The 23717-nt window shown below is 51.0% G+C and overlaps 8 protein-coding genes across 8 annotated transcripts; 3 read left to right on the forward strand and 5 right to left on the reverse strand.

Moving 5' to 3' along the window:
• Positions 1–2617: 2617 nt before the first annotated feature.
• On the reverse strand, positions 2618–4754 carry TRUGW13939_02069 (uncharacterized protein; the record flags this gene model as incomplete). The annotated part of the gene is made up of 5 exons (XM_035485265.1): positions 2618–3963; positions 4022–4169; positions 4221–4331; positions 4389–4496; positions 4554–4754. 5 exons carry the CDS (start codon positions 4752–4754, stop codon positions 2618–2620), a joined length of 1914 nt encoding a protein of 637 aa, XP_035341158.1.
• A 937-nt stretch (positions 4755–5691) lies between these two features.
• Positions 5692–11173, reverse strand: TRUGW13939_02070 (uncharacterized protein; the record flags this gene model as incomplete). Its single annotated transcript, XM_035485266.1, has 6 exons — positions 5692–7277; positions 7329–8083; positions 8143–8406; positions 8831–9024; positions 9275–10955; positions 11058–11173. The coding sequence occupies 6 exons, from the start codon at positions 11171–11173 to the stop codon at positions 5692–5694; spliced, it is 4596 nt and encodes a 1531-aa protein (XP_035341159.1).
• TRUGW13939_02071 (uncharacterized protein) lies at positions 8785–9136 on the forward strand (the record flags this gene model as incomplete). The annotated part of the gene is made up of 3 exons (XM_035485267.1): positions 8785–8900; positions 8958–9044; positions 9094–9136. 3 exons carry the CDS (start codon positions 8785–8787, stop codon positions 9134–9136), a joined length of 246 nt encoding a protein of 81 aa, XP_035341160.1.
• A 682-nt stretch (positions 11174–11855) lies between the features above and the next one.
• TRUGW13939_02072 (uncharacterized protein) lies at positions 11856–13055 on the forward strand (the record flags this gene model as incomplete). Its single annotated transcript, XM_035485268.1, has 1 exon — positions 11856–13055. One exon carries the CDS (start codon positions 11856–11858, stop codon positions 13053–13055), a length of 1200 nt encoding a protein of 399 aa, XP_035341161.1.
• Positions 13056–13363: 308 nt separating this feature from the next.
• Positions 13364–15350, reverse strand: TRUGW13939_02073 (uncharacterized protein; the record flags this gene model as incomplete). Its single annotated transcript, XM_035485269.1, has 4 exons — positions 13364–13456; positions 13516–13691; positions 13749–15023; positions 15089–15350. The coding sequence occupies 4 exons, from the start codon at positions 15348–15350 to the stop codon at positions 13364–13366; spliced, it is 1806 nt and encodes a 601-aa protein (XP_035341162.1).
• A 339-nt stretch (positions 15351–15689) lies between these two features.
• Positions 15690–17191, forward strand: TRUGW13939_02074 (uncharacterized protein; the record flags this gene model as incomplete). The annotated part of the gene is made up of 3 exons (XM_035485270.1): positions 15690–15707; positions 16087–16209; positions 16271–17191. 3 exons carry the CDS (start codon positions 15690–15692, stop codon positions 17189–17191), a joined length of 1062 nt encoding a protein of 353 aa, XP_035341163.1.
• A 173-nt stretch (positions 17192–17364) lies between these two features.
• Positions 17365–20127, reverse strand: TRUGW13939_02075 (uncharacterized protein; the record flags this gene model as incomplete). Its single annotated transcript, XM_035485271.1, has 7 exons — positions 17365–18260; positions 18329–18363; positions 18425–18489; positions 18564–18691; positions 18896–19562; positions 19638–19687; positions 19752–20127. The coding sequence occupies 7 exons, from the start codon at positions 20125–20127 to the stop codon at positions 17365–17367; spliced, it is 2217 nt and encodes a 738-aa protein (XP_035341164.1).
• Positions 20128–20597: 470 nt separating this feature from the next.
• TRUGW13939_02076 (uncharacterized protein) lies at positions 20598–23061 on the reverse strand (the record flags this gene model as incomplete). Its single annotated transcript, XM_035485272.1, has 4 exons — positions 20598–22019; positions 22073–22150; positions 22200–22271; positions 22330–23061. The coding sequence occupies 4 exons, from the start codon at positions 23059–23061 to the stop codon at positions 20598–20600; spliced, it is 2304 nt and encodes a 767-aa protein (XP_035341165.1).
• Positions 23062–23717: the final 656 nt, after the last annotated feature.

Genomic DNA, 23717 nt, shown 5'->3' on the forward strand with positions numbered 1-23717 from the left:
GTGCACGACCCAGCGCCGCAATTTACATCATGTATACTTGCAGCTGCAGGAGTATGTAATAGTTTGTTGTTATTAATAGATTGCTAATATGCCACTCAATACGAGCACTAGCATAACGAAATTTATTAGTATATACGTACGGATTATATACTCCATACCACATTACAAATAGATATGCATTTATATGAGAACTTTGAAAGGTAGTTATAACGGCACAGGGGAATAAAAAAACAATTCATTTAAAATTAGTAATTGTCTCCAAAAAACACCCCTTCCAGAAAATCTAGACCAAACTTTTAATTAAAAGAAAATTTTTTCAAAAAATTTCAACTCCTCAAGAAAGTGTAAGGGGAATAATGGCATGTGATGTTGTGGGGAAAAAGACTTGGCCTGTTACCAGCCCATTGATTACTCCGTACCTGTTACTGTTGCCTCCAGTTCCCCGCCAAATCTAGCATTCAACCAAGCACGGAGTACTCCGTAGATTAGGGGGAAGTAAAAAGGAAAGAGAAAAAAAAACAACGTCCCATGGTGCCAAGGTGAAATCTCTTCGATCCACTGTTGTGGGCAGTCCTGAATGGTGGAGGCAAAATGTAACATGGAAGGATTAGAAGCGCTAAGGTGCTGCCTGCATGTGCTTCCGCGCAGAAGTGAAGGAGACTGTGGAGTATTTTGTTTTTCAGAGATGGGCAAATCAGAGATGCCGATGCATGCGGCGGCTGTCTCTGGTTCGTCGATGGACGATGAACAGGCACCCGCTCTAGCCGTGTGGGAACGTAGGCATCCAATCAGTGTGGTGCTAGTCGTTATTAGTAAATTTAAAGCTGCGGGGCCCATGGCCTCTTGCCCCACTACTTGCCCAGTGTAGTTGGGAACAGGCGGCCCACTCGCTGCAAGCCTCCACCGAGCTTGTAGCCTACGACTCAGCCTAAGCTGCCAAGAGCCGCCAAGCGCCGTTTCTGGGGATGCCGTGGTGCTTATTGGACAGTACTCCGGGATGGGCGGGGATATATGGGCCAATCGTGTCATGGAACGACCCTATAAATGCGGGCCTCTGAAAACAGATTGGCTACGGTTGCGACGCGCCATTGCCGTATGACGTATGATCTGTGAAAATTCTCCTTTTCCCCCTTTACCCCGACCGCGGCAGAATCCCGACCGCCGGACGCCCATATCAACAATACACACAAACACACGCCTTCTTAGTCGGCCCGATAGTCGGCGCATATACTACTACGTACACAACAGACCTGATCCGGAAACTCTAATATTCAGGTTCAAACATCATTGTTCAGAATACGGCGTATATTATTCAAATCAAAAAGGAAATCAAAGACAGAATAGTGGGGATTCAAGATTCATACTCGATCCCACGAGTTGCTCACTAGTATCGACAATCTGTAGGCGCTATACTCCGTAGTGCACTCGCTCCTAGCTTCCCCCTCTCTGGAGTCAAGAGTATCAAGAACAGTGGACCGTTCCGCCGTGCCATCTGGCGAAACAACGCTCGCCGAACGGTTAATGTCCGGGTCTTTTTTTCTTTTCGGGCACTGCATCATGCCGATTGGCAATTTGGCATATGCGGCCCCTTCACCGGGCCACATGGGTTCAGCGCTTTCGGGAATGATGCTCGCTTTGAGCCCTGAGAGAGGGTCAGGACTGCATGAGACTAGAAACCTGGAAAGTGGAAAGTGGAAGCTGTCCACGTTGTATCACTGTCAATCTGACAGTTTGACACTGACAGCAGTTCTCGCGTGAGAGATCTCCTACCCAGAGTGTGGGGAGAAAGAATTGCACTCGGGACGGGGTCAACAGTAGTATTATAGGTGCACCGGAGGACATACTTGCCCGGACAGACGTAGTAATGAAAGTCCGTTCGTGTCGGGCTGTATTTAATTTGCTTCTGCATCCCACTGACTAGCTACTGCGTAGTCCTACATACGTTGGTAGTCCGTGTGCAACCAGGCGAGGTTGGGCGGTTGCCCTGGCCCAATCGGACTGGATTCGACAAGAAATATCAACATCTGGTAAATTGCTCAAATTGCCCAAATTGCTAATCCACTGAAGTCGAGAGTCAGGGTCCCCGACTGTATCACCTGTTACATAATAATGCATTCTGTGTGATCTCGGCAGCAGGTGTTGTTGCGTTCGTTGATCTTGTATGTTTTATTAATAGATTGCATCCCAACATCCTGGGAAATGATAGTACATAGTACATACTGCATACTGCATACAAGTGCGCATTTGTATGCAGTATGTACCCCGTAGCAGTGCAGCAGTAGTACACCAACATGTGGAGTTGCTGATGGCGCCTGACCGTGGAGGTCCTGGGGCGTGGAGGCTGAAGGGCCAATCCCCAGAAAGCCCACAACCAGCCAGGATCGGCCTAGTCGTAGTCTTATATCCGTATTCCGTACTAAGCATGGTCAGCTGCTTAGCCTAGCCCTTCCACCTATCCCCAGATGTGTTCTGTCCATGGTGAAACTCCTGTACGATGATGTAATCTCACGCCAAGCAACAAACACAAACACACCAACGATTTCAAATTCATGCAATTCATAGCTGACTCGTCATATAGTGGTCGTGTATATACAAGAAAGCCCCTAGGGCCATAGCCTCACGTGTGAAGCGCAACGTTCCGACGGCTGCCCGCCTCCTCCGGGTGGAACCCAAACACCAACCGATACAGATCGCGCAACCAAGCATACTGCCCATCCTGCGCCATTGCCTGCACCGCCTTGCCAACATCGCTCGCGGCCGCATGGCCCGGGATGCCGACTACCTTGAACGCCGGGTCTGACGTGACCAACTTCTTATACTGGTCGAGCAGCGCAATCTGCCAAGCCATCGGGCCAAACGAATCCGACGATAGTGACTTTGCAAACGAGGCTAGGTTCTGGCTTCCTCCTCTCTGGTAGCCGCTGTTGAGAGCCGCCTTGGTGATCAATAGCTTGAGGCGTATCAGGTTCGGCTCCTCCGCAGGCGTGATAACCGTGTTTGTGGATGACGTTTGCTCTGACGACCGCGATCGCCCGGACAGCGTTGAAGCGTTGGATGACCATTTGGTCTGACTACCCGGCCCCTGGGCATGTCCCAGTACTAGAATATTCGGGATGGGTGCCTCGTCCGGCGAGACGGTTGCTGTGTCATCGAATATCGTCGTCGGTGTTTCTGGGTTCGTCTGCTGATGGGTCTCTGCAGCGGAAGCGGCCGACTCCTTAGCCTCCTGATATGCCTGCGAGAATGTCGTCTGGCTGGGTCGGGGTGTTCCGCGATCCGGCCGGATCTGTGTCCAGCCTTCACGGAAGAGGTCACAGAGCTCCCAGCAAGCCTGAACAGCCGATCCCAGCAGTTCTTCGTCTGGGTTCCTACCCTCGCGCTTGCTCTGACGTATGCTGAACAGCATCTCAGCTAGTGACCAACACGCATGGAGGAGCGAGTCTGTCTCCTCGGCCAGGTGCATGCGTTGTTTCATAAGACGGTGGCATAACGTGATATAAAAGTCCAGCGTCCGTTCACGGAACACGCTAGGCAATCCGCGGTCACTCGAGTTGTAAAGATGATTATTGAGCTCAAAGCTCACTCGTAGCACCGAGTCGGCGTCTTCGTTGTCTCTAGCCCGAACTTCGAATAACGCTTGACAAAAGTCTCGGCAGAGGTCTAGCGTAGGCTCTACTTGAGATGCGTAGTCGGAATCTCTGCATTCATATAGCCGTTGGCACAGCTTCCAGCATGATTTCCACGCCAGCTCTTGCATATCACCTTTACTGGCAGAATTGAACAGTCGTTCGCGATGGTTATGGCTAAGTGTTGCCAGTGTATTGCAAAGCGTCCAGCACTCGCCCAATGCCGTCCACAGAGCAGCGATATCATTCCTTTGAGCATGGAGGGGCCTTAAAGGTGTCACTGGCGCGTCGCTATCCGTTGCCACTATTGGATCCGGATCAGTGCTCTCGGGTATATCTAAGTCGGTTAGATATTGTAGTTTTATTATGTATTGACTAGTGGATGGATTAATTACCTTCCAGGCTTGTAGAATGAGGGCGCCGCTCAAACTCTTCAATCTCTTGTCGCGTTTGCGCACGGGGTGTTGCCCGGTCAGACCAGTCTTTTACTGGCGGGATCGCAGTCGTTATGGGAGGCGGCGATACTGGGCTGTGGAATGATTTCTAAGCCAAGTTAGCTCATAGAACAAAACGTTCGATACAAGACCAACGCACCTTGCTAGACGTTTGAGTATGCTCTGCTTGCGAGTCGCTCGCTTCTGTGTCTTCTTCCACGGAGCTAGACTCGTCCTTTTCGTCATGCTGAGTTGAGCTAGATGTCGATTTCTGACGAGAGGTTTAGCTATTGGTGAGCTGCTAGCTAACGTTTTGAGAGTTACTTACTCCCACGAAATTGCCGAATCCCGCTGGTGCGTGAATGACAGACTGCGGCGCATCGTCGTCGTCGAGCCGCGGCTCGAATAGGCTCGACTGATTATCAGAGGTTTGAATCTAAATCACGTATGAGCGGACTTGGTCGAGGCCGGCCGAATATATGAATGGCCTTACCGTAAGGTCAGATTGAAGGGAACCCGGAACCTTTCTCTTTCGGGACATGGGGTTGAATGGCGCTGTCGTTGTGACGTGAGAATTCGAATTCCGGTTGGACTGTGTCGTTCTCCCAGGACTAGAGTTTGGACTTTCAGATGCGTTGACTGTTGCCTGTTCTTCTTCCATCACGGAGGCATCCACCGTCTGGTTGTCGGACATGATAGTAACCCTTTTTTTTTTCCACGGTCAGCTAAATACAGGCAGCAGCATGGAAACCTGAGAGCTATTTACGTAGGGATTTTGGAAGACAGTCGCGTCGGGCTACTGGCGCGTATCTGTGACTGCGCGAGACTGCTCGGTGGGACAGAAACCAGCGGGGTTTCCAGCATGGCGACGATTCCAAGATGGCTACACCGCGTGAACAGGGTGCTTCTAATGATGATGGTAATAATAGCTGCTGGCTCGCAAGAGTGACTAACCTTCTTCACTCGCGCCGTGGCGGGTCCGAGATCTAAAATGGCGCGAGCGCGTGTGCAATCAGTCCAATCGCATGGATGGGTTCCTTGCGCTTCTTAGACAAGCATTGCTTTTGGCTCAGAAGCATCCGAAGCAAGCAATCACCAAAAGACGTACGACGATCGACGGACAGAAATCGAGAGGAGCAGGTTTGAGGTCGCAAGACGAGAGGGGTCGGTCGACTCCTTCCTGTTTCCAGGGAGGTGCGGAAGCCAGCGTGCTGCTAGCTGCAGTTAGGCGCCTGCGGCGTGACGGACTTGCATCCCCATGCATGCGCATTGGCTGGCGTCCCCTCCGCCATTACTATCATTGGCGGTGGCTGTTATTGCGGTCTTCCAGGACTCTGGGTGAGCCGTGGCTAGTTGGATAGGCTAGCAGGACTTGGCTAGCAAGCTGTTCGTTTGCGTTGTTATTGGAAAGAAATCCTTTCCTAAGCGCCGCTAGCAAATGGTGCATACATAGTCCATAATACTATCTTCATGCTCCTATGGAGTAAGTACTATGTAGTATGTACAGGCTGAGAAACACTATCCGAACTTTTGGAATGAAAATACTATAGTAAGTACAAAAGTTCAACATAATAACACGCTATATGCATTACTCCCGGTATCCATAATAATCATTTTGAACAGCGAACAAGTTAAGAAGATGTCACTAGAGAATTGATCACGTCCTTGAAAAGAGCGCTCGCAGGCGGCAATGCAAAAGAGGGTGCCCGGTCGAAAATCCGATCCAAGCCCTTTATTTGGACTTCTGCGACACCTGCGATTTGCTGCGTCTTGGGAGCGATCTGGCCACCGTTGCCGAATATACCGCTCAAATTGGCTACCGGGTCGTCGTATCCTGTCGTAGAAATTTGCAGGGCTTGGCTCTTCCTGCTACCATGGCAGCTGGCACGCTTGAGGTTCGCCGACGTGTCGACAACGATGTAGTCGCCCGTGCTAGGGTCGGAGACCAGGTTCAAGGGGATTTCCTCCATGTCAGCCTGGAACAGGGGACTCAGACGGGGGACGTCATAGACTGAAATGCCGTACGTAGGCCGGGAGGTTCCCTTCAGATAGGTCACAGCAATGGTGTTTGCAGAAAGGTCCACTGCGAGTGAAATGAACGTTTTGGCAGTTGGATCCGTGACCGTCTTCAAACAATTGTCGACCATGTTCCATATGACAAGCGATTGCTTGAGGAGGACGATCAATGACTGGTTTAGGAATTTGACTGCCAGTGCTATTTCAGAGGAAACGCTGCGGCTAGAGCAGATAGTCCACTGGTGAGTGTCGACGAGATGAATGACATTGTTTGTGCTCAGCGCGAGGACAGACCCATCGGCAGAAAAGTCCAAAACTGGTTTTCCATAATTCTGACCGGCCTTGAAATGTCCTGTCAAATCCACTGTTTTCCCGCATTTCCATGTATAGTCAAGAGGGCTGGACGACTGGTTCTTGGACGACTTCTGCCGTCGCGCAGTTGGCTGCCAGACCTTGAGAAGTTTATCAGCTCCAAATGTAACAAACTCGTGTCGCCCAGGTCGCGCTGCAAGACAGAAAACCTCAGCTGGATTATCCGCTGAGAAGTGAGGAGACTCGACACGGGTGACTAGTTCCCATAGTTCTTGCGTCTCATTCCAGGACCAGAACTTTAGGTAAATCTCACTGCGGTGGTTCAAGGAAAGTGATGGGCCAAAGGCCTTGAGGTCGGGCTGCGGCGGACTCCAGGAATCAACAGTGACAAACCATTTGCCATCGTCACCCATATCCATAAATTTCACGCTTGGCGTGCCAATCGGGGTACCTTCAGGTCCTTTATTCATAGTAGTAACATTCGTCCGCGTAAGAGCCTGTCGAGATATATAGGAGCCGGTTTGGACATTGAGAGTGTGGAGGAATGAGAGGTCCTTGGAGCCATCGCTAGGAACTGCCACAGATAGCCTCTCAGGTTGATTAGGGTGCAGTGTAACAGGATATTGGCTAGAATATTGTTTCTTGAAATCTGCCAGGTTGGCTATCGCTGGCAAGCGCAAGCCATTTATGCTCGCCACTGGTTCTAGTTCGGTGGCCGATAGAACAATGATGGACTTTTCAGTCAATTGAATTGCATAGAGTGCGCCACCCGGGGAGACGGTAATTGCGTGAATGGATGAAGGAAAGTGAGGCAAGAAATTTTTGCGTCCAGAGTCCAGCTGCCAGAAAACCAGAGAAGACTCTTTGCCTCCAGAAATAACATAGTTGCCTTTTTGATAGTCAGTGTCGTCTTCTTATGTTCGGAAATGTAGTAACATACCGTCTCTCGACCAACGAACAGAGGAAACAGCTTCACGGTGCCAGTGCAGTCGTTGAAGCAGAGGCAGACCGTTTTTGGCAATATCCCCAGACGAGCCATCTCTGAGAATGTCTTGGTAGAGTAAAATCGCACCAGAAGCTTCTCCGATTGCTAGATCAATAGATGTCGCCTTGTCCGAGGGTTGGGCGCGGAATTCTCTAGTGTCAAAAGAGGTGATCTTTGAAACGGGAAGTCGGACCTCTCTCCACACATAACCGCTAAAAGGAGATTTCTTGTGTTGCTTTTGGCTCAGGGTACCAATAACGGCATGTTGCCCAGCACAGGCGACGATAGCATGGCCGTCCTGAAGGACTTGCAACCGATCGAGAAGTTTTGAGCTTTCTAAAACTACGGTCTCGGTAGAATTGCCCGGCTGTGAAGGTGAAAATGTATTCACCTTTATCACCCACTGCTCAGCCCCCTTTTTTGTCACTGAAAAGTACGCAATGTGCTCCTTGTCTTGTACATTAACGTGGATAATCTCGGAGCAAATTGCCTCCCCAAGACGTGTCCATTTTCCGGCCTCATTGTTTGATTCCCAGTTAACCCGTACAAGGTTTCCAGAGGAGGTGGATACGTAAATGTGTTGAGGATCAAGAGGGGAAGTCTTTATTCCCGTCACCTGGCCACCCTTCTCTATTTGCAGGATGCGTATCGGTCGGCGCGCTTGGATGGAAAACACCTGGACCGCATTGCCCAAGCTCAAGAAGATGTACCTAAGCCATCAAGTCAGCTTTTGTAACCACAGGGCATCAACCTTGCAATTGGGGCATACTTCTCATCCACTGAAAACACTGGCTCGGTGTTATAGACCTGTCCTCGTGAGACCACATCGAGCGACCACTTGGGAGTCTTTTGGACCGCGATTTGGCCTGTAGAAGAATTCCCAATTTTCTTGCCCTTTTTCGGTTGCCCGTCTTGCCGGGTTTTGAGTCTTTTTGGCCTGTTGTCGGCGTCGACCCGCGACAAATCTTGCACGGCGTCAACAGGCCGTTGTCGCTTGGCGGAATGAACCAACTCGCTTGAAGGAGACATCACGCTTTTGGAGAGGTTCTACCGTAGATCCTCTTGCGCCAAATGGAATGTGCCAATTGGGAGAAGCGAGGGTTGTGACAACGTCCCAGCGTGATCTGATCTAATTTTCTTGATAGAAAAAAAAAAGTGGGCTGGCCCACGAGCGTCCGTTGACCGCCTGCCGTTTGTGTCTACAGGCTAGCCTTATATGGATTAGCGCGTTGGAGAAGTACTGAAAGAAAGAGAATGCGGAAGATTTGAGCTTCCCTTCTTCATTTGATTCTGGTTACCACAAATTTTCTGGATATAGACTCGAGCCGCACTCGTTCTTCGGCTGTTATTTCGAATCGGGGACTATAGTGAAAATGATTATTCCTGTCCGCTGTTTCTCTTGTGGCAAGGTATGGACGCGCACGCAAACTATTCTTTGAAGAAGAAGCCATTCTTACAACTTTCCAAGGTCGTCGGCGACTTGTGGGAGCGATACCTCCAGCTCCTCGATGATGGCGTTCCAGATGGGTATTTCTACCACTTTCGAACGAGAAGCGCCGAGTTCATGAATACTGACTGCTGTAGTGATGCGATGGACCAACTCGGTTGCAAACGCTACTGCTGCCGAAGGATGGTCATGACACACGTTGATCTGATTGAGAAATTGCTACGGTATATACGACGGCATTATATCTACAGGAACCCAAACTTACAAAAACAGATACAATCCCTCCGAGCGAGAAAAGGCCAAGTCTCAGGCGTGAGCCCATGATTTACGAACTTGTTACGAATCGCATAAAAAGGAAGAGAGAAAAAGAAATGTTCAACAAATTATAATATTTTGTGGTCTAGTCATGATATATCTAAGCTTGTCGTTATCCTTTTGGACTCAAACGAATTACAAATGAGGCCTTTTTCCCGTGCATATGCGTCAAATAAGCGTCCAACTCGTCATCTTCCTCGATCACAAAAGATATCTCGTCTCCTCTGGCGTCCTTTTCAATCCCCTCGATTCTGGTAACAGCAGATTCGGGGTGTTTCAGTTGCACGAGATTTCGCATTTCCATCACCGAACTCGAAACTAGTTTCTCAACCCACATCCTTGATGCGCCGTGGACTTGGCTATGGGGACTGATGCGAAAATACACTGGGATTGGAGGGCGTGTAAGAAGGGACTCGACATAGCTAAAGGTCGGTTCGGTGCTCTGTTGGAAGTTTCCTGCCATCGACGTATCGTTTGCAGCCTGGAGGAGTGAAGGGTCTATTTGCATTTCGCCAAGTTCATTGGGTGTCATTGATGCGCTGGCAAGCGCTTCTGATGCCAAAGTACTGATTCCATGGTTATATGACGTATTAGAAATAGAATTGCCTGTGTTAGTCTGTAAAGTAGTGGATTTTTGTTTTATCCGCTTTCGCAGGGGATCTCGTTTTGTTTGGTCGTCGCGTAGTCGCTTCATAACATCGCGACAGAGAACTTCTATAGCTTTCACTTTTGTGGAATGGTGGGGATCCACTGGTCCAGGTGTCAGGATCCGCTGGAGAAGCTCTGATCCTTGAATCCACTGTTCTTTCAATTCCTTCCAATGGTCATCACCCGCCTCGAGTTTGCTGGTGAAGTGATCAGCTTTTAGGTTGTTGTAGAAGGCCGTCCGAATTTGGCGACTCTCCTCGGGGTTGACGCCTAGAGCGTTCTTTGCCTCGGCAATGGTCATTCGGCTCTCCAGTGTTCTCATTCTTTTGGTAACGTCTGTGCAAACGACATCTAAAGCGAGCTTTTTAGCTTCCAACTCGCCGGTATCTGGCATCGAGGGATCCGTGTAAAAGACGCTTCGGAGATGCGGCGATTCGCGAATCAACCTATTCTTGGCTTCCTGCCATCGTTCAGGCCCGGCAATCGTCTTTTTGATAAACCCGGCGTCTTCGCAGATCTTTTGGAAATCGTCGCGCATCTGGCGGTACAGCGCTGCGTCCAAACTGAGGTACTGTTTACTTTCATCAAGTGTGGTTTCTGATGGGAACCGAGGTGGTCCAGGAGGATCAGCCGGTAAACCGGCCCAACCGCGCGTCCGTCGCCGTCGTTTTCGGCTGGCCCATCGTTCGGCGCTTTCGGCTTGTAGTTTATCCAATCGCTCTTTTCGTTTGGCGAGCACTTCGGGCGACATGCTCGGGGACAGGGAGGATTGGATGGGCGGCTCGCTTGTTAGCAGTGCGGTGTCGTTGGAAAGGCCATGGCCGTCGTACATCTCCTGCTGTAGTGTGAGCACGCCTTCTTCGACCGATGTTTCAATTTCAGGCTGCCCTGTTGTAGCTGTAGCGGTAGTGCCTGTTGTTGTAGTCGTGGGTGCCTGCGATTTCATGCCATTAGGGACTCGGAGGAGCCAGCGGTTTTTCGCGCGCACCCGCATGAGCTCTCGTTCTTTGATGTTGAACCCTTCGTCGTTTAGGAGTCGCAGCATTTCGCGTTGGTTGACGTTTTGTTCCCAGAGCTCCTTGACGCGGGCCACAAGCATGGCGTTTTTGTGGGCAGGATTCTGCTTTGAGGGGAATCCCCATCGTTTAAACTGTGTCTGGAAAGCGCGTTTACTGCCATAGATGTATGAGTCTCATGTTCAATAGGAAATAGAAAGAAGAAGAAAAGAAAGACATGTCAATTTCAGAATTGCAGCTGCATTTGACGCCACTTACCTAGGCGCAAACTGGTATGTGTCCTTCATGAATTCCATGATCTCCTCCAGAGCCTTTTTGTCAACAATATACATCTGATAGCACATGTCGCGCTTCCCTTCCCAGTCGTAAACCATCTTGGCTCAGCACTCGGCACGCGCAACACAGCACAACCCGAAAAAAAAGGGAGACCATAAAGCAGCCGGGCAACTCGAGAGCAGTCCCGGCACAATTCTCGGCTGGGCAGGCCGGCGAACGTGGTGATGAGATGGGACAGGGCGTTCGTCCAGGTCGCTGATAGAGCGCGGAGAAAATCCTCAGCGCGGTTGGGACCAAAAGCGCAGTTACCAAAGCGGCAACTCGGTCACGTGCCGGGCATGTCACGGGGACATGGTTGAATCCGGGCGTTCGTCGTCATGAGCGAGCTGTGATGCCAGTGGCGAATCGAAAGGCATTCTCAGGCACGCATAACAAGTTAACAAGTTAATAATAGCACAACCTCCCCCCGCAGACCCTCAGGCAGAAGCAACATCGAAGTCGATTACGCCAGACCGTTACTTCGGTATCAAAGTCGTTGACGGAATAGGCTTGGCGTCGAGCGTCGCGTTCGGCAACTAGTGCGCGCTGGGATGATCTCCTGCTGCTCCTGTTGCCGCGACTACCCCATAGTTATTCTCCTCTCGTCCCAGCCGGCTGTCTCGGTATATATACCTCCATATACCCCATTACTTTGACTTCTCACCAGACATGAACATGGGCGTCGTGGCGCACCGTTCCATTTTTTGTTACTGATCGACATCCGCATTGCTTCTCCTAGCGATGTTCCCTATCACCACCACCACGACGACCTACAACAACAGCAGCATAGCTCCCGGGTCATGGCGCGATTCGCACTCTGGAAAGTCATCGCCCGACATTCTCCGGCACTCGTCGAGCTATAGCTCTCAGAATGCCTTTGACACACCTATCTCGGAGCCGGCGACTCCGGATGGCCATCTCGTGCTGCCGAAGCTGCGAACCCAAAGCACGCGGGTCAGCATCAAACCGCACCACATCAGAAGCCGGCCTCTTCGCGATGAGCGGTCGTCGACATCGATCGACCTGTCGCGATCTTCGGTAGAGCTGGAAGGCCTTGGGATCTACACAAACCTCGAAAGGGACAGTCGATTGTCCCAGCCCCGTAACAGCGTTTCGAGCTATCCCCGGTCGATCACCGAAATCGCCTCAAATACAACAAACAGAATCGGACAAACCTATGTCCATCCGCGACGGCAGCTGCCAACGTCGCTTACCCCGTCTCTCAGCGAATCTCAGCGCTGTTCTATTGACGAGGGCTATTTCCCACCCACCAATGGAAGTCTATCTGGCTTTGACATTGCGCAAACCCCGGTCCTGGATGAAGATTCCCCGTCCTTCCGTGAATTGAAAACGACGAGAACATTTTCAGTAGATCTTTCCTACAACTCTAACACGGCGATGATGATCCAAAGGGCCAACACAGATGCAGCATCAAATCTCCACGGGGGATCTTGGAAGCGGCTCTCCAGACGGCAACCTCAATCCGATTCAACAGCACGCGCCGCCGCTATCCACGCTGCTCGTATCGCATTCGAGGAAAAAGAAGCTAACAAGGGAAAGAAAGCCGAGGTCCTTCGCAAAAAGGCACCCGAGCGTGAGTTTCACCGGAATAATAACAGCCTGGAATCACCGAATCTGAGCCCGAAACAAACTGTCAATGACGAATCTCCTTTACAAGTTGAAAAGAACAGTCGACGTGCCTCTGTTGCGGCAAATCTGACTGTTTCCTTCCCTGATAATGACGACGACGACGAAGAAACCGACAATGAAATCATCAAAACACGAGGGCGACCACAGACCGAGGGAGCCGAACCGACAAGAATACGCTCACAATCTCCTGTGGGCAACGCGAACAATTGGGTGCGCTTTATGACTTGGTCGAGAACTCGCTATTACAAAGCAAAGAGGAGGGTCTCCTCGTCGCATTTTGCAGTCAAATGAAGGGAGGCCACATGCCTGGAGCAGGACCTCCCAACGACGTGGACTGATGTGACCATTGTAATATACACCTATATAACATGTGAAAGCCGTTTTGTACATATAGCCGTCACGCGTACCGTATTTCCAATGACTCTCGGCGAGAGCAGCAGTGGGGAAAATGGCGACGGAATAATCTATTAAATTGAAATGCTAGACGTTCAAAATAGAAATTCCTATATATTCAGTCTGCTCACAAAACGATTCATACAAAGTGATGACAAAAAATTATACATGTATTCTCTATGTACAACGTATTGCAATTAATCGGACTACCAGTTCTTGACTTCGCCCGCAGACGGTGACTGAACCCGAATGATTTTATCGCAGTTGAGCAGACACAGCGGATCAAAAGCAGTTTTCAACTTGATAGATTGTTAGCAAGCCGCTTAGATTCCCTTTGAAGAAAGTTGGTGGCACTTACTCGTCGCATAGCATCGACTGTCGTCTCACCCACCTCGTGCGGTAGATAATCTCGCTTCACGAGTCCGATGCCGTGCTCGCCGGTGACAGTGCCTTCCATTTCAACGGCATTCTTGACCATGCGGTGCACGACTTCTTCTACCAGTGGTTTTTCTTTGTCGTTGAACAAGATGATGGCTTGAGGGAGGTATAATCAGCTAGGTTCTCTCTTTCGTGTCAGTTGACATAACATACCGTGAAAGTTGCCGTCTCCAACGTGGCCACAGATGCCAGCGAGCAATCCGCTTTTGGTAAGATCCGCTTTCGTCGCTTCCACAATATCTGGAAGCTTGCTAATCGGCACAGCAACGTCTGTAGTCCACACGTGGTCGCTGGGATCTCGTTTCATAGCCATCACGCTCCAGAGAGCTTCCTTGCGGGCACTCCAGAGCTCCTTCATCTCGTCGTTGTCGCGAGCAAACTCAAAGGTCTTGCCTCCTGCGGCCCTGGAGAGTTTTTGCACCATGCCGATTTGCTCCTTGACTCCTGATGGGGTCCCACCGAATTTAAAGAATAGTGTGGGTGCCTCTGCCCACTCGCGCTGCGTCGTTTTGCTTGCGTTGATGCATTTCATTTGCACGTCGTCCAGGATTTCAAGGCCGGCAACCGGAATGCCTTCCTCCACGACTCTCCTCGCACAATCGGCTGCATGGTGGACAGAAGGGAAACTGGCCACGGCTACATTTTCGCTCTTTGGCTTCACCGCCAGCTTCAAGGTTGCTTCTGTCACGAGTCCCAGAGTGCCTTCACTGCCGATGAACATCCTTGTCAAGTCATACCCAGCACTCGACTTCTTGGGCCGTTGTCTCGTTTTGATAATGGTTCCATCTGCAAGGACTACCGTAAGAGACACTACCCATTCCTTCATAGTTCCGTATCTGTAAGCATTGGTGCCCGAACAGCCCGTTCCTATCATGCCGCCAATCATTGCTCCCGGACCCGGGTCCGGAGGGAAGAGGAGCCCGTCTTTGGAGATCTCCTCATTTAGATCTTGCCAGCCAACAGCAGGCTGCACGACGACGTCGAGATCCTCCTTGTGAAGCTCGAGAATGCGATTCATACGCCCAAAGTCAATGCACACACCCCCCCTTGTAGGCGCATAGTGGCCCTCCAAGCTGGTGCCGCCGGAGTAAGGCGTCACGGGTATCAGCCTTTCGTGGCAGACCTTCATAAGCCGGGAGACTTCGTCCGTCGTAGCAGGATACACGACGATGAATGGCTTCTCGGCATCCTTTTCGGAATAGGACGAGAACTCGGAACCGGAATGCGAAGTAAGATCGTTTTCATTAGTCGAGACATTGTCCTGGCCGACGATTCCGGCAAAGTCGGCCCAGGCAGCTTGCAGATTTGCAGTGGTCGTGTTGTGTCTGATAGTGTGTATATCCGAGAGGCTGACGGTGGAGGAGGTTGGAGGGGGAGCAGGATTGAACGATCCGAGATAATATCCGCCGGCAGTGAAAAATGTCACGACTATTATTCTACCCTATCAGTGTCGATCATAAAACAAACCAATCGGAACATAGCAAAAGTCATACCAAAGAGTAGCGCGGCATAGCGAGCACCCGGGGATTGCGTCTGATACTGGGAATATCTCTCCTGCTCTGCGCGTTCGCGCTTCAGCCGCTGCTTGGTGCTCTCGTAGAGCTGTCCCTGGAAATTCCCCTTTGGTTCTTCTCGGACTTGTCTGGAGCAGCTGAATTGGCGATTGAGGAAAAACGCATTCCGGGCATGTTGCGACGAGGGCAGGCGACCGAGACGCTGGCCGCCGGCTTTGATGGGGAGCGTCGAGTATCTCATGGCGTCAGAGTCGACTCTAGGAATCGAATCAACAGCGACGACTGCAGTCAGGCCGTGTCACTGGCATCGACTAAATTGGCAAGGAGCAGGCGAGCGTAAGGCGAAGTTGAAAGTCAAACTAGCGGAGAGAGGTGCAGCTTGAAGCTTTCGCCGTTCGCGGAGAAGTGCCCGAACTTGAGGTCTTGGCGGGCCTGTCCCAGAGCGGTCTAGCCTGGACTGCGCGTTCCTCAACTTACTACAACTAGCTGGAAATAATAATAATTCCTGAATATTATTTACTAGCGGTTGCTAACTGCCGTTGAAATAAGCTTTCATGTCAACTCCCAACTACCATTAATAATGTCACTTGATCGTGATGTTAATACAGATCGGTCTCGCCAAAAGCGGCAATCCGTCCGCCCGGTTAAAGTCCCACGGCTAATTAACCAGAGTCGCGGGTAAAACGTCCGGCGGAATCAACCTCTCTGCGCCCAAGCTTTGGCGGAGAAGCTCCCCGCCATATGAGGGGAGGGGGAGAACAGATGACCTGCAAATTTTACTTTTTTTCTCGTGCGAGTTGGCTTGCACTACCCATATAAACCTTCCGGTACTTGTCCGTCTCCCTGAAATTTGTCTCTCTTTTGGCCGGGTCTTTCTATCACATCACACGCCATGTCTACGTCAGGAGCTAAGGCAAGTCGAAAGCAAGCAGATCGATTGATTCAAACAGAGCGCGCGAAAACTAACTAGCGGCTAGAACCTCTCGTTCATTCTCGAGGGAATCAAACAAGTCAAGTTTGAGGACCGCCCGGTTCCTGAGATCATAGACCGTCATGACGTCCTCGTGAACGTCAAGTATACCGGAGTGTGCGGCAGTGATGTAAGTCATCCAACCATTTTTTTTTTTCCTTTGTATGCGCCCCTAACAGCCAGATACACAGGTCCATTACTGGGAACATGGCTCAATCGGCCAATTCGTCGTACGTGAGCCCATGGTCCTCGGCCATGAATCCTCTGGCATAATCAGCCAAGTCGGCGCCTCCGTCAAGACGCTGAAAGTCGGAGATCGCGTGGCTCTCGAGCCCGGTATCCCCTGTCGACGCTGCGAGCCGTGCAAGTCCGGCAAATACAATCTGTGTATCGACATGGCATTCGCTGCTACGCCGCCTTACGATGGCACCCTGGCCAAGTACTACCGATTGCCAGAAGATTTCTGCTACAAGCTGCCGGAGACAATGTCACTTCAAGAAGGAGCTCTGATGGAGCCCCTGGGGGTTGCCGTGCATATTGTGAAACAGGGGGGAGTCACACCGGGTTCGTCTGTTGTTGTTTTTGGCTCGGGCCCCGTGGGCCTTTTGTGCTGTGCTGTCGCAAAGGCGTTTGGCGCGAGCAAAATCATTGCTGTGGATATCCAGCAAACCCGATTGGACTTTGCAAAGAAATACACTGCCACGTCCACGTTCATGCCGGACAAAGTGTCTTCAGAGGAAAACGCCATTCGCATGAAGGAGGAGAACGATCTCGGACCCGGCGCCGATGTGGTCATTGACGCTTCCGGCGCAGAGCCATCAGTGCACACGGGTATTCACGTCCTCAAGACTGGCGGTACATATGTTCAGGGAGGCATGGGCAGGTCGGAAATCACCTTCCCAATCATGGCGGCTTGCACCAAGGAGTTGAATGTCAAGGGAAGTTTCAGATATGGCAGCGGAGACTACAAGCTCGGCATCGAGCTGGTCTCTACGGGTAGAATCGACGTGAAAGCGTTGATTACCGGCGAGGTGAAGTTCGAAGATGCTGAGAATGCGATCAAGGATGTCAAGATGGGCAAGGGGATCAAGACCCTGATTGCTGGTATTTGAAACTAGATAAATGAGATATGACAAGTGAAAATCCAAAGAAGTAATAATCGCTGAAATATTTGCAAACATAGAAAATGCCGTGGGGGTATATGCAATGAGATAGATATGAACAAAAAAAAGGAGTATCCAAGGGTATCAAACGATTGACAAAAACAGTAGTAGTAAGACTCACATTAGCAACAGCCCCTGTTGCCCCTCTGACCTCCGCGTATTCGGAATACCGACTCCCATTCTCTGGCGCTGCTCGTCCAGGAACCACCACCACCACCACCACCTTGTTTCCTTGTGCTCCGCCCCTTGTGTAACTGGTTGCTGTTGTCGTCGACAGTAAGGCCGCTGCGGATGCTACCACCGTCGCCCAAGGAGGAGGGCCATACCCCGGCATCACCATATTGAATGCCACTTTGCGGATCATCAGGGTCGATCTCGCCCAGCTCGATCTTTGTGAGGATCATCCGGGCCAGTCGATTAAACAGCTCGTCGACATTGCGCCCGGAAAGCGCCGAGACGTCCACCGCCACAGGTATATTCGACTTTCTTGCCCATTCCAACGCTTCCAAATCGCTAACTTCGCGGCCGTGGGCTGAGGTCGTTGCCGTCAGACGTGTGCCAGCGCTAGGCCCCGCGATAGAGCGCATCGAGCCGCCGCTGGATTCAAAGGCAAAAGACGACGATTGTTTACTACATATACTAGCAGAAGTCATCGAGGGAGACGTCGAGGGGGCCTTTTCGGTATCATCACTATCTTCATCGTCATCGTCGGCCGCAAACTCGTCGAGAAGATCGGTCTTGTTGCCAGCCAGCAAGACAGTAAGGTTCGGCGACGCCAGGGCGCGCGCATCCATGAGAAACGTCGGCAGCGCGGTGAAGGATCTGTACGAGGAGATGTCGTACACAAGGATAGCCCCCGCTGCACCGCGATAGTACGACCTTGACACAGACCGGAAGCGCTCGGTGCCAGCAGTGTCCCACAATTGTAGCTTGATTCGTTTCCGACGTGGGCCTGTGCCGACCTTGACTATCTTTGAGGAAAATTCGACTCCGATCGTTTGGGATGAAAGGACCCGCCCTGGAAATACCAGTTAGTCAGTCATCAAGGTGTAGTCGCATGTGATTATAGCTTTTGTGGGTATGTACATTCGTCCTTGACAAACCGATGGAGGAGACATGACCTAGAGCACTATTAGCATATCAGAAAATAAGGAAGCAACCATTTTCGTGTCGAATACGTACTTCCCTGTGCCACTCGGGCCTACCAAAATGACCTTTGCCAGGTAGTCATACATGCTCTCAAGCTCCTGATGCCGGGTGGTTAGCAAGAAAGAAAAAATTGCGAAAAGAACGAAAAGCGGCCTTGCAGCGTGAGACTCACTTGGTTGCGCTCTGGCAGAGAGGACTCTGACGAGGCATTTGAGTATTTCCTCGAGCGAGGCATTGCTGGGTTGTGTAAGTTGTAGTTATTCCATGTCTGCTCAGGCAGAGTTGCCGAGGGAAAACGCACTGATAAGGCGTGCGGTCATGTGGGGCGGCACTATAAATTTATTACTACTCTCTCATGACTAGGTATACCAGCGGTGCCTTTTAACTCGAGCAATAATAAACTTTCTTTAAGTAATCAAAGAAGCTCGAGCTTGACTACAGTGTGCAAGCAAGTACTATTACTCACTACCGCGCAAGATTTCTAGCCCTTCCACATCCACCCACTGCGATCAAAGCAGGCTTCAAACTCCACGCCCCCGAATACGCCAATAGCTCCATACAGATCAAAGTCGCCTTCAAGCCCCTGGATGCCACCAGCCTCGGCATCCATCTCCTCATCTAGATCCCAACCACCAGACTCGCGCCCGTTTCGAGTGAAGAATACCTTCGCCTTTGGCGTGGGTGCTGCTGCCGCTTGATACTGGGTATTCCCATCAGGCAAGTGGAACGTCATGCCCAATCCCAGCGTATCCCCAACATTAAAAGGCTCCGTAAATGGTTTGCCCCCAGCTGGATCATTTACAAAGCGACCGCCATCATCAGAAAAGACACCCACACTAGCCCTTTCCCAACCGGGAGAACGCCAGGTTGGGTATGGCTGGGCCAGAAACCCTATCGACAGCCCAGACTCATCTCCGCGAGAAAACCGTTGATGAAGACTACGGATCTTGACTTCAAAGTATATCGTTTTGGAGCGTTCCGTATGCAGTGGCGAATCTCGCATGGCGTAGTATAGTGGGACCATGGATATGATGACACAGTCGGTACAGTTTTTGGCACTTTTGCCTCTCCACTTCCCATTTCCATAGACTTTTAGGTCGCCTTTGAATTCGGCTGGCCGTACAGGGCGGATGTCACCCTGTAAAGTACTACGGTAGACAGCTTCGGGGGGCTATACAAGTTAGTAACTACGTAGTCTTTTCCTGCATAGACTCGTAGATGCACGGTACGAAGACCATAAACTCACCGGAACCGGTCTCCATAATGGTTTCGATTGAACAAAGACAAGTGCACGTTCTGTGAACCGACATCTCTAGTTAGAAAGCTCCATCTTTCAAGCAGAAACAAAAAAAAAACACACCTGCATCATCTTCCGACGCATTCCCCGTCTGCGACGCAAACTGCGAAAAACTCGGTGGCGGTGGCAGCGTCGATGTATCGGGGACAGCCTCTTCCCAGTTATGGTATGGGGGAGGCTCTGCTGCTGGGTCAAACTTGGTGTCTGTCCATCCGGGAGGAGGACCTGGAGGGGGGCCTGGAGGAGGGGTGTATTTTGGTGGAGGCTGCTGGTTGCTGTTATTGCTTTCTGACCAACCTGGAGGCGGGCCTGGAGGAGGTTGATATTGCTGCTGAGTGTTTGCTGTACCAGTCCAGCCTGGCGGGGGACCTGGCGGGGGCTGGTACTGGTTGTTATTTTCTGTCCAGCCGGGAGGAGGTCCGGGGGGAGGTTTATACATCTTGAGATTGGAGGTCTTGAGGTTTGTCTAATGTGCTGGTTGTAGAGGAAAGTGGTGAATGGTAGTAGTGAGGGGAAGAATAATATAAAGGTAGAGCTCCCATCCGCAGTTACAATGGAGTCATAATAATGGCCGACCTCTTGGCGACATCTGTGATCGATGGCCCGAAATATGACCGCATGACGTGTGGCTGTGCAGGTCAACCCGTCACTATCGCGAGTGCGGTCACAATATTATTTATTGAATACACGGTTTTAATAATGCTGCGCCACAATTATTCCAAATTATCAATTCCATTAAAATGAGTTAGTTCAATCTGTTAACTATGTGCTACTCCAACCAAATTTGAAACAAATCGTCCCCGCAATCTCCTCCCGCTACAATCATTTAATAAAATCTCCCGTGGCCGTGCAATTGTCTCTGTGTAGCTTCTCTTCGTTCAGAGCCCAACTCTTCCGAAATCCTGACACTTAACGACAAGAACCATCGAGAGGTCCGCCATTGGCGGTGCTGGTATCGTCACAAGAGGGATAGAAGAACGCCGCCACTGCGATAATCACATACGCCGCAATGAGCAAGGCTCCCTCCAAGTAGTTGCTGCGGCCGTCCAGCATGAGATAGTTGACAATAAAGGCCGAAACAAACAAGGACACGGTTTCGAATAAACTAAAGTAGAGCGACATTTCCCTGTCCAAAATCCATCCAAGGAGGACGATCACCGGCGTGACAAAGAGCGCAATCTGGATGCTGCTTCCAAGAGCAACTCCGATGGCAAGATCCATTTTGTTCTTGCTTGCGACGGTGACGGCAGTGACGTGCTCGGCGGCATTCCCGACAATAGGCAAAATAATCAGACCGATAAATGCTTGACTGACCCCAGTAGTACTAACAAGATAATCAATCGAATCAACCAGGAACTCGGCACATGCAGCAACCAGGCCAGTCGTCACCAATAGCAGAATCAAAGCCGCGCTACGAGAAAGTTTTGGCTTTTCGTCGCTGTCTTCCTTGTGCTCCACACTCTTCTTGGAAACCAAATGAGGCAAAGGTTGAGCAGAGGGTATAACTGCAGTGATGGGCTTTTTATCAATAGCCTGGCCATCGAGACGATCTGGCAATGAGCTCGTACGGCGAAGATCTGGACGCTGGCTTCCGGATGCTGTAGTCGTGTTAGGTACTTGCAGGGTCTGAGCCGGGGTGAAGACGTTGGTGCTTAAAACACGAGAGATCGCCGGTTTGTATGGCAAGTTACGCAGGTTGAACGGGCGTCGCTGGGATTCAGCCGCCGATGGCGCCTCAAGTTGAGGAGCGGGATCAACGGCGATCTGTGGCGGCGGAACGTCCTCGTCGCTGCTTTCATCGCGGTATCCCTTGAATTTCAAGTGTTTGGCGTGTTTCCATCGCCGGGAAGACTTGCGTTTCGACTTCTTCACGGCCGAGGGCAGTCTGTCACTTTCAAAGTCACGACTCGAGACTACGGCGGAGGAGCCTGCAACAATCGACCGCTCAGCTTCGGGCTCATCGCGTGCAGAAATCGGAATGATTGCGGAAATATTTGTCGAACCGTCCTCGAGGGCCTGAGAACCAGAGGAACCGGTTCGGACAAAGGATGGAGACCGAACCGAGGTAGACTCTTTCGAGGCTGAACTGGACTTGCGACGACGTTTCTTTCGTAGTGCGTTTCTGATCCTCTTGACGGTGGTATTAGACCCCGAGCTGGCATCGGTATCGTTGTCGTCTGAGGATTCCGAGCTAGATGATGAGTTCAGGATATCGGCGAGGACACCGGGGTGGGATTCCTCGTCAATTTTATACTGTGGCGTGCTCTCGTAAATGTACGAGTGAGACTTGAGCTGGAATAATAGATACAAAATGTACACCAAAAGTAGGATCTGCGGAGGTTATGAGCAGGTGGCGAGTGAAGCCGGCCGAATGAGTCACTTACAACACTGGTGCCCCGACTGACTTTGACAACGGCAGCGTCCGCACTTGCGATGGTGCTGAACGAGGCGTGAAAAGCAGTCTATATCTGGTTAGAAATGAATATATAGGGTGGCGAAAAGAAGACTAACCGGTAAGAGTAGACTAATGACACTCAAACTCAGGAGACAGGCGCTCATCTGGGTAACGGCGGAGTTGTAAAGCTGTAGCATAGTCAGTACTGCAGCCTAAACAATATATCTGGATAAAACAATAACATACTTGCTCACGGAAGCGAAGTCCGCCAAACAGAAAACACATTCCTAAAATCAGGAGCAGGTTTGCCAGAATAGAGCCGAGAAGAGACGCCTGTACGATGGAAATTTCATCTGCAACCAGCGCGATGATGAAGATGATTAGTTCAACAGCGTTGCCAAAGGTCACGTTCAGCAAAGCGCCGATGGTGTCACCCATGTTGGAGGCAACACATTCTGTGGCATAGCCAAGCATCCAGGCCAGGGGGATAATAGCGATGGCGTTGAGAGCAAAGATCACGGTGGGCGAGACCGGGCTTCTGTCGCCCATGCTTTTTTCCATGGCGCCCAGGGCGATACCAATAGGCACGAAGACGAGGAGTACGTTGACCCAGCTAGAAAACAAGATCAACTTGGTAGAGGTGATGAATCTTGAGGCCAACGACTGTTTGCGTTCTAGGGCGGAGTTCTTCTCTCCATCCTGCGTATCCACCGAAACTGTCTGTCCGGGGTCGGTCGTAGAGCTGTCGCCATTGCTGTATGATGTGTCCTTGGACTGGTGCAGCTCAACCGGAGGCTGGCGCGCGGCGTGTGTGTCTGCAAGGCCGCCATTCTGCTTTGATGGCGCGTTTGTCACTGGAAGGACGGATTTTTCACGGCCAGAGGGACCGTGGCGCTCGGTGGCACGGGAGACGAAGGCGTTGATACGATTCCATATGCCGGGACGGTCTAAAGGAGGCTCGTCGGAGGATTCGTTCATCGATGTTGATGTAGTGGAAATGAGCAGACGACCAGGACTGAGGATACAAGAGACAAGTGACGATAAGGAAAGTCGGGGGGGGAAGGGGAGGTGTGATAAGGAACAGAACAGGAAGAAGCTGGGCAGGGATGCAGCTTAATAAGTTAAAATAACAAGGGCAGCTAGGTGGGACCACGCCAATGACAGGGCAGGAAGGCGCGCTGGTCGGAGGAAGGAGCGATGGACGTAATCGGACCATCGGTACGCCAAGTCCCGTGACTTGATAAATAACTAGCAACTGATTCGTCGGCAACCAGGCTGAGCAGTCAACTAGTCGTAAAACTGTAAAACTCGCAATGAATACTCAGTTGGTTCTATGTTGCTAGCGACAGAAGCTATTCAACGCCTAAGGCTGACCAGTGACTAGACTCATGGAATAATCTGGATTTTCATGTGGGGCCTCCCCGGATGTCGCCCAGTTATCTCCGCGCCCGCAGGGCATGTTTACGCGGTCCAGAGAGGCCGCCCATGGATTGTAGTCGTACATAATGTTGGAAACATGTACATGATTGATTGATTGTCAAAGATTGACATGTACAGCGTAGGGGGGAGAGACACTGTGCATACGTCATTGCATATGCAACCGGGGCGATCCGGGCTCTACTGCCAAGGCTGAG

The sequence above is a fragment of the Talaromyces rugulosus genome, chromosome I (genome assembly GCF_013368755.1).
Source record: "Talaromyces rugulosus chromosome I, complete sequence".
NCBI lineage: Eukaryota > Fungi > Ascomycota > Eurotiomycetes > Eurotiales > Trichocomaceae > Talaromyces > Talaromyces rugulosus.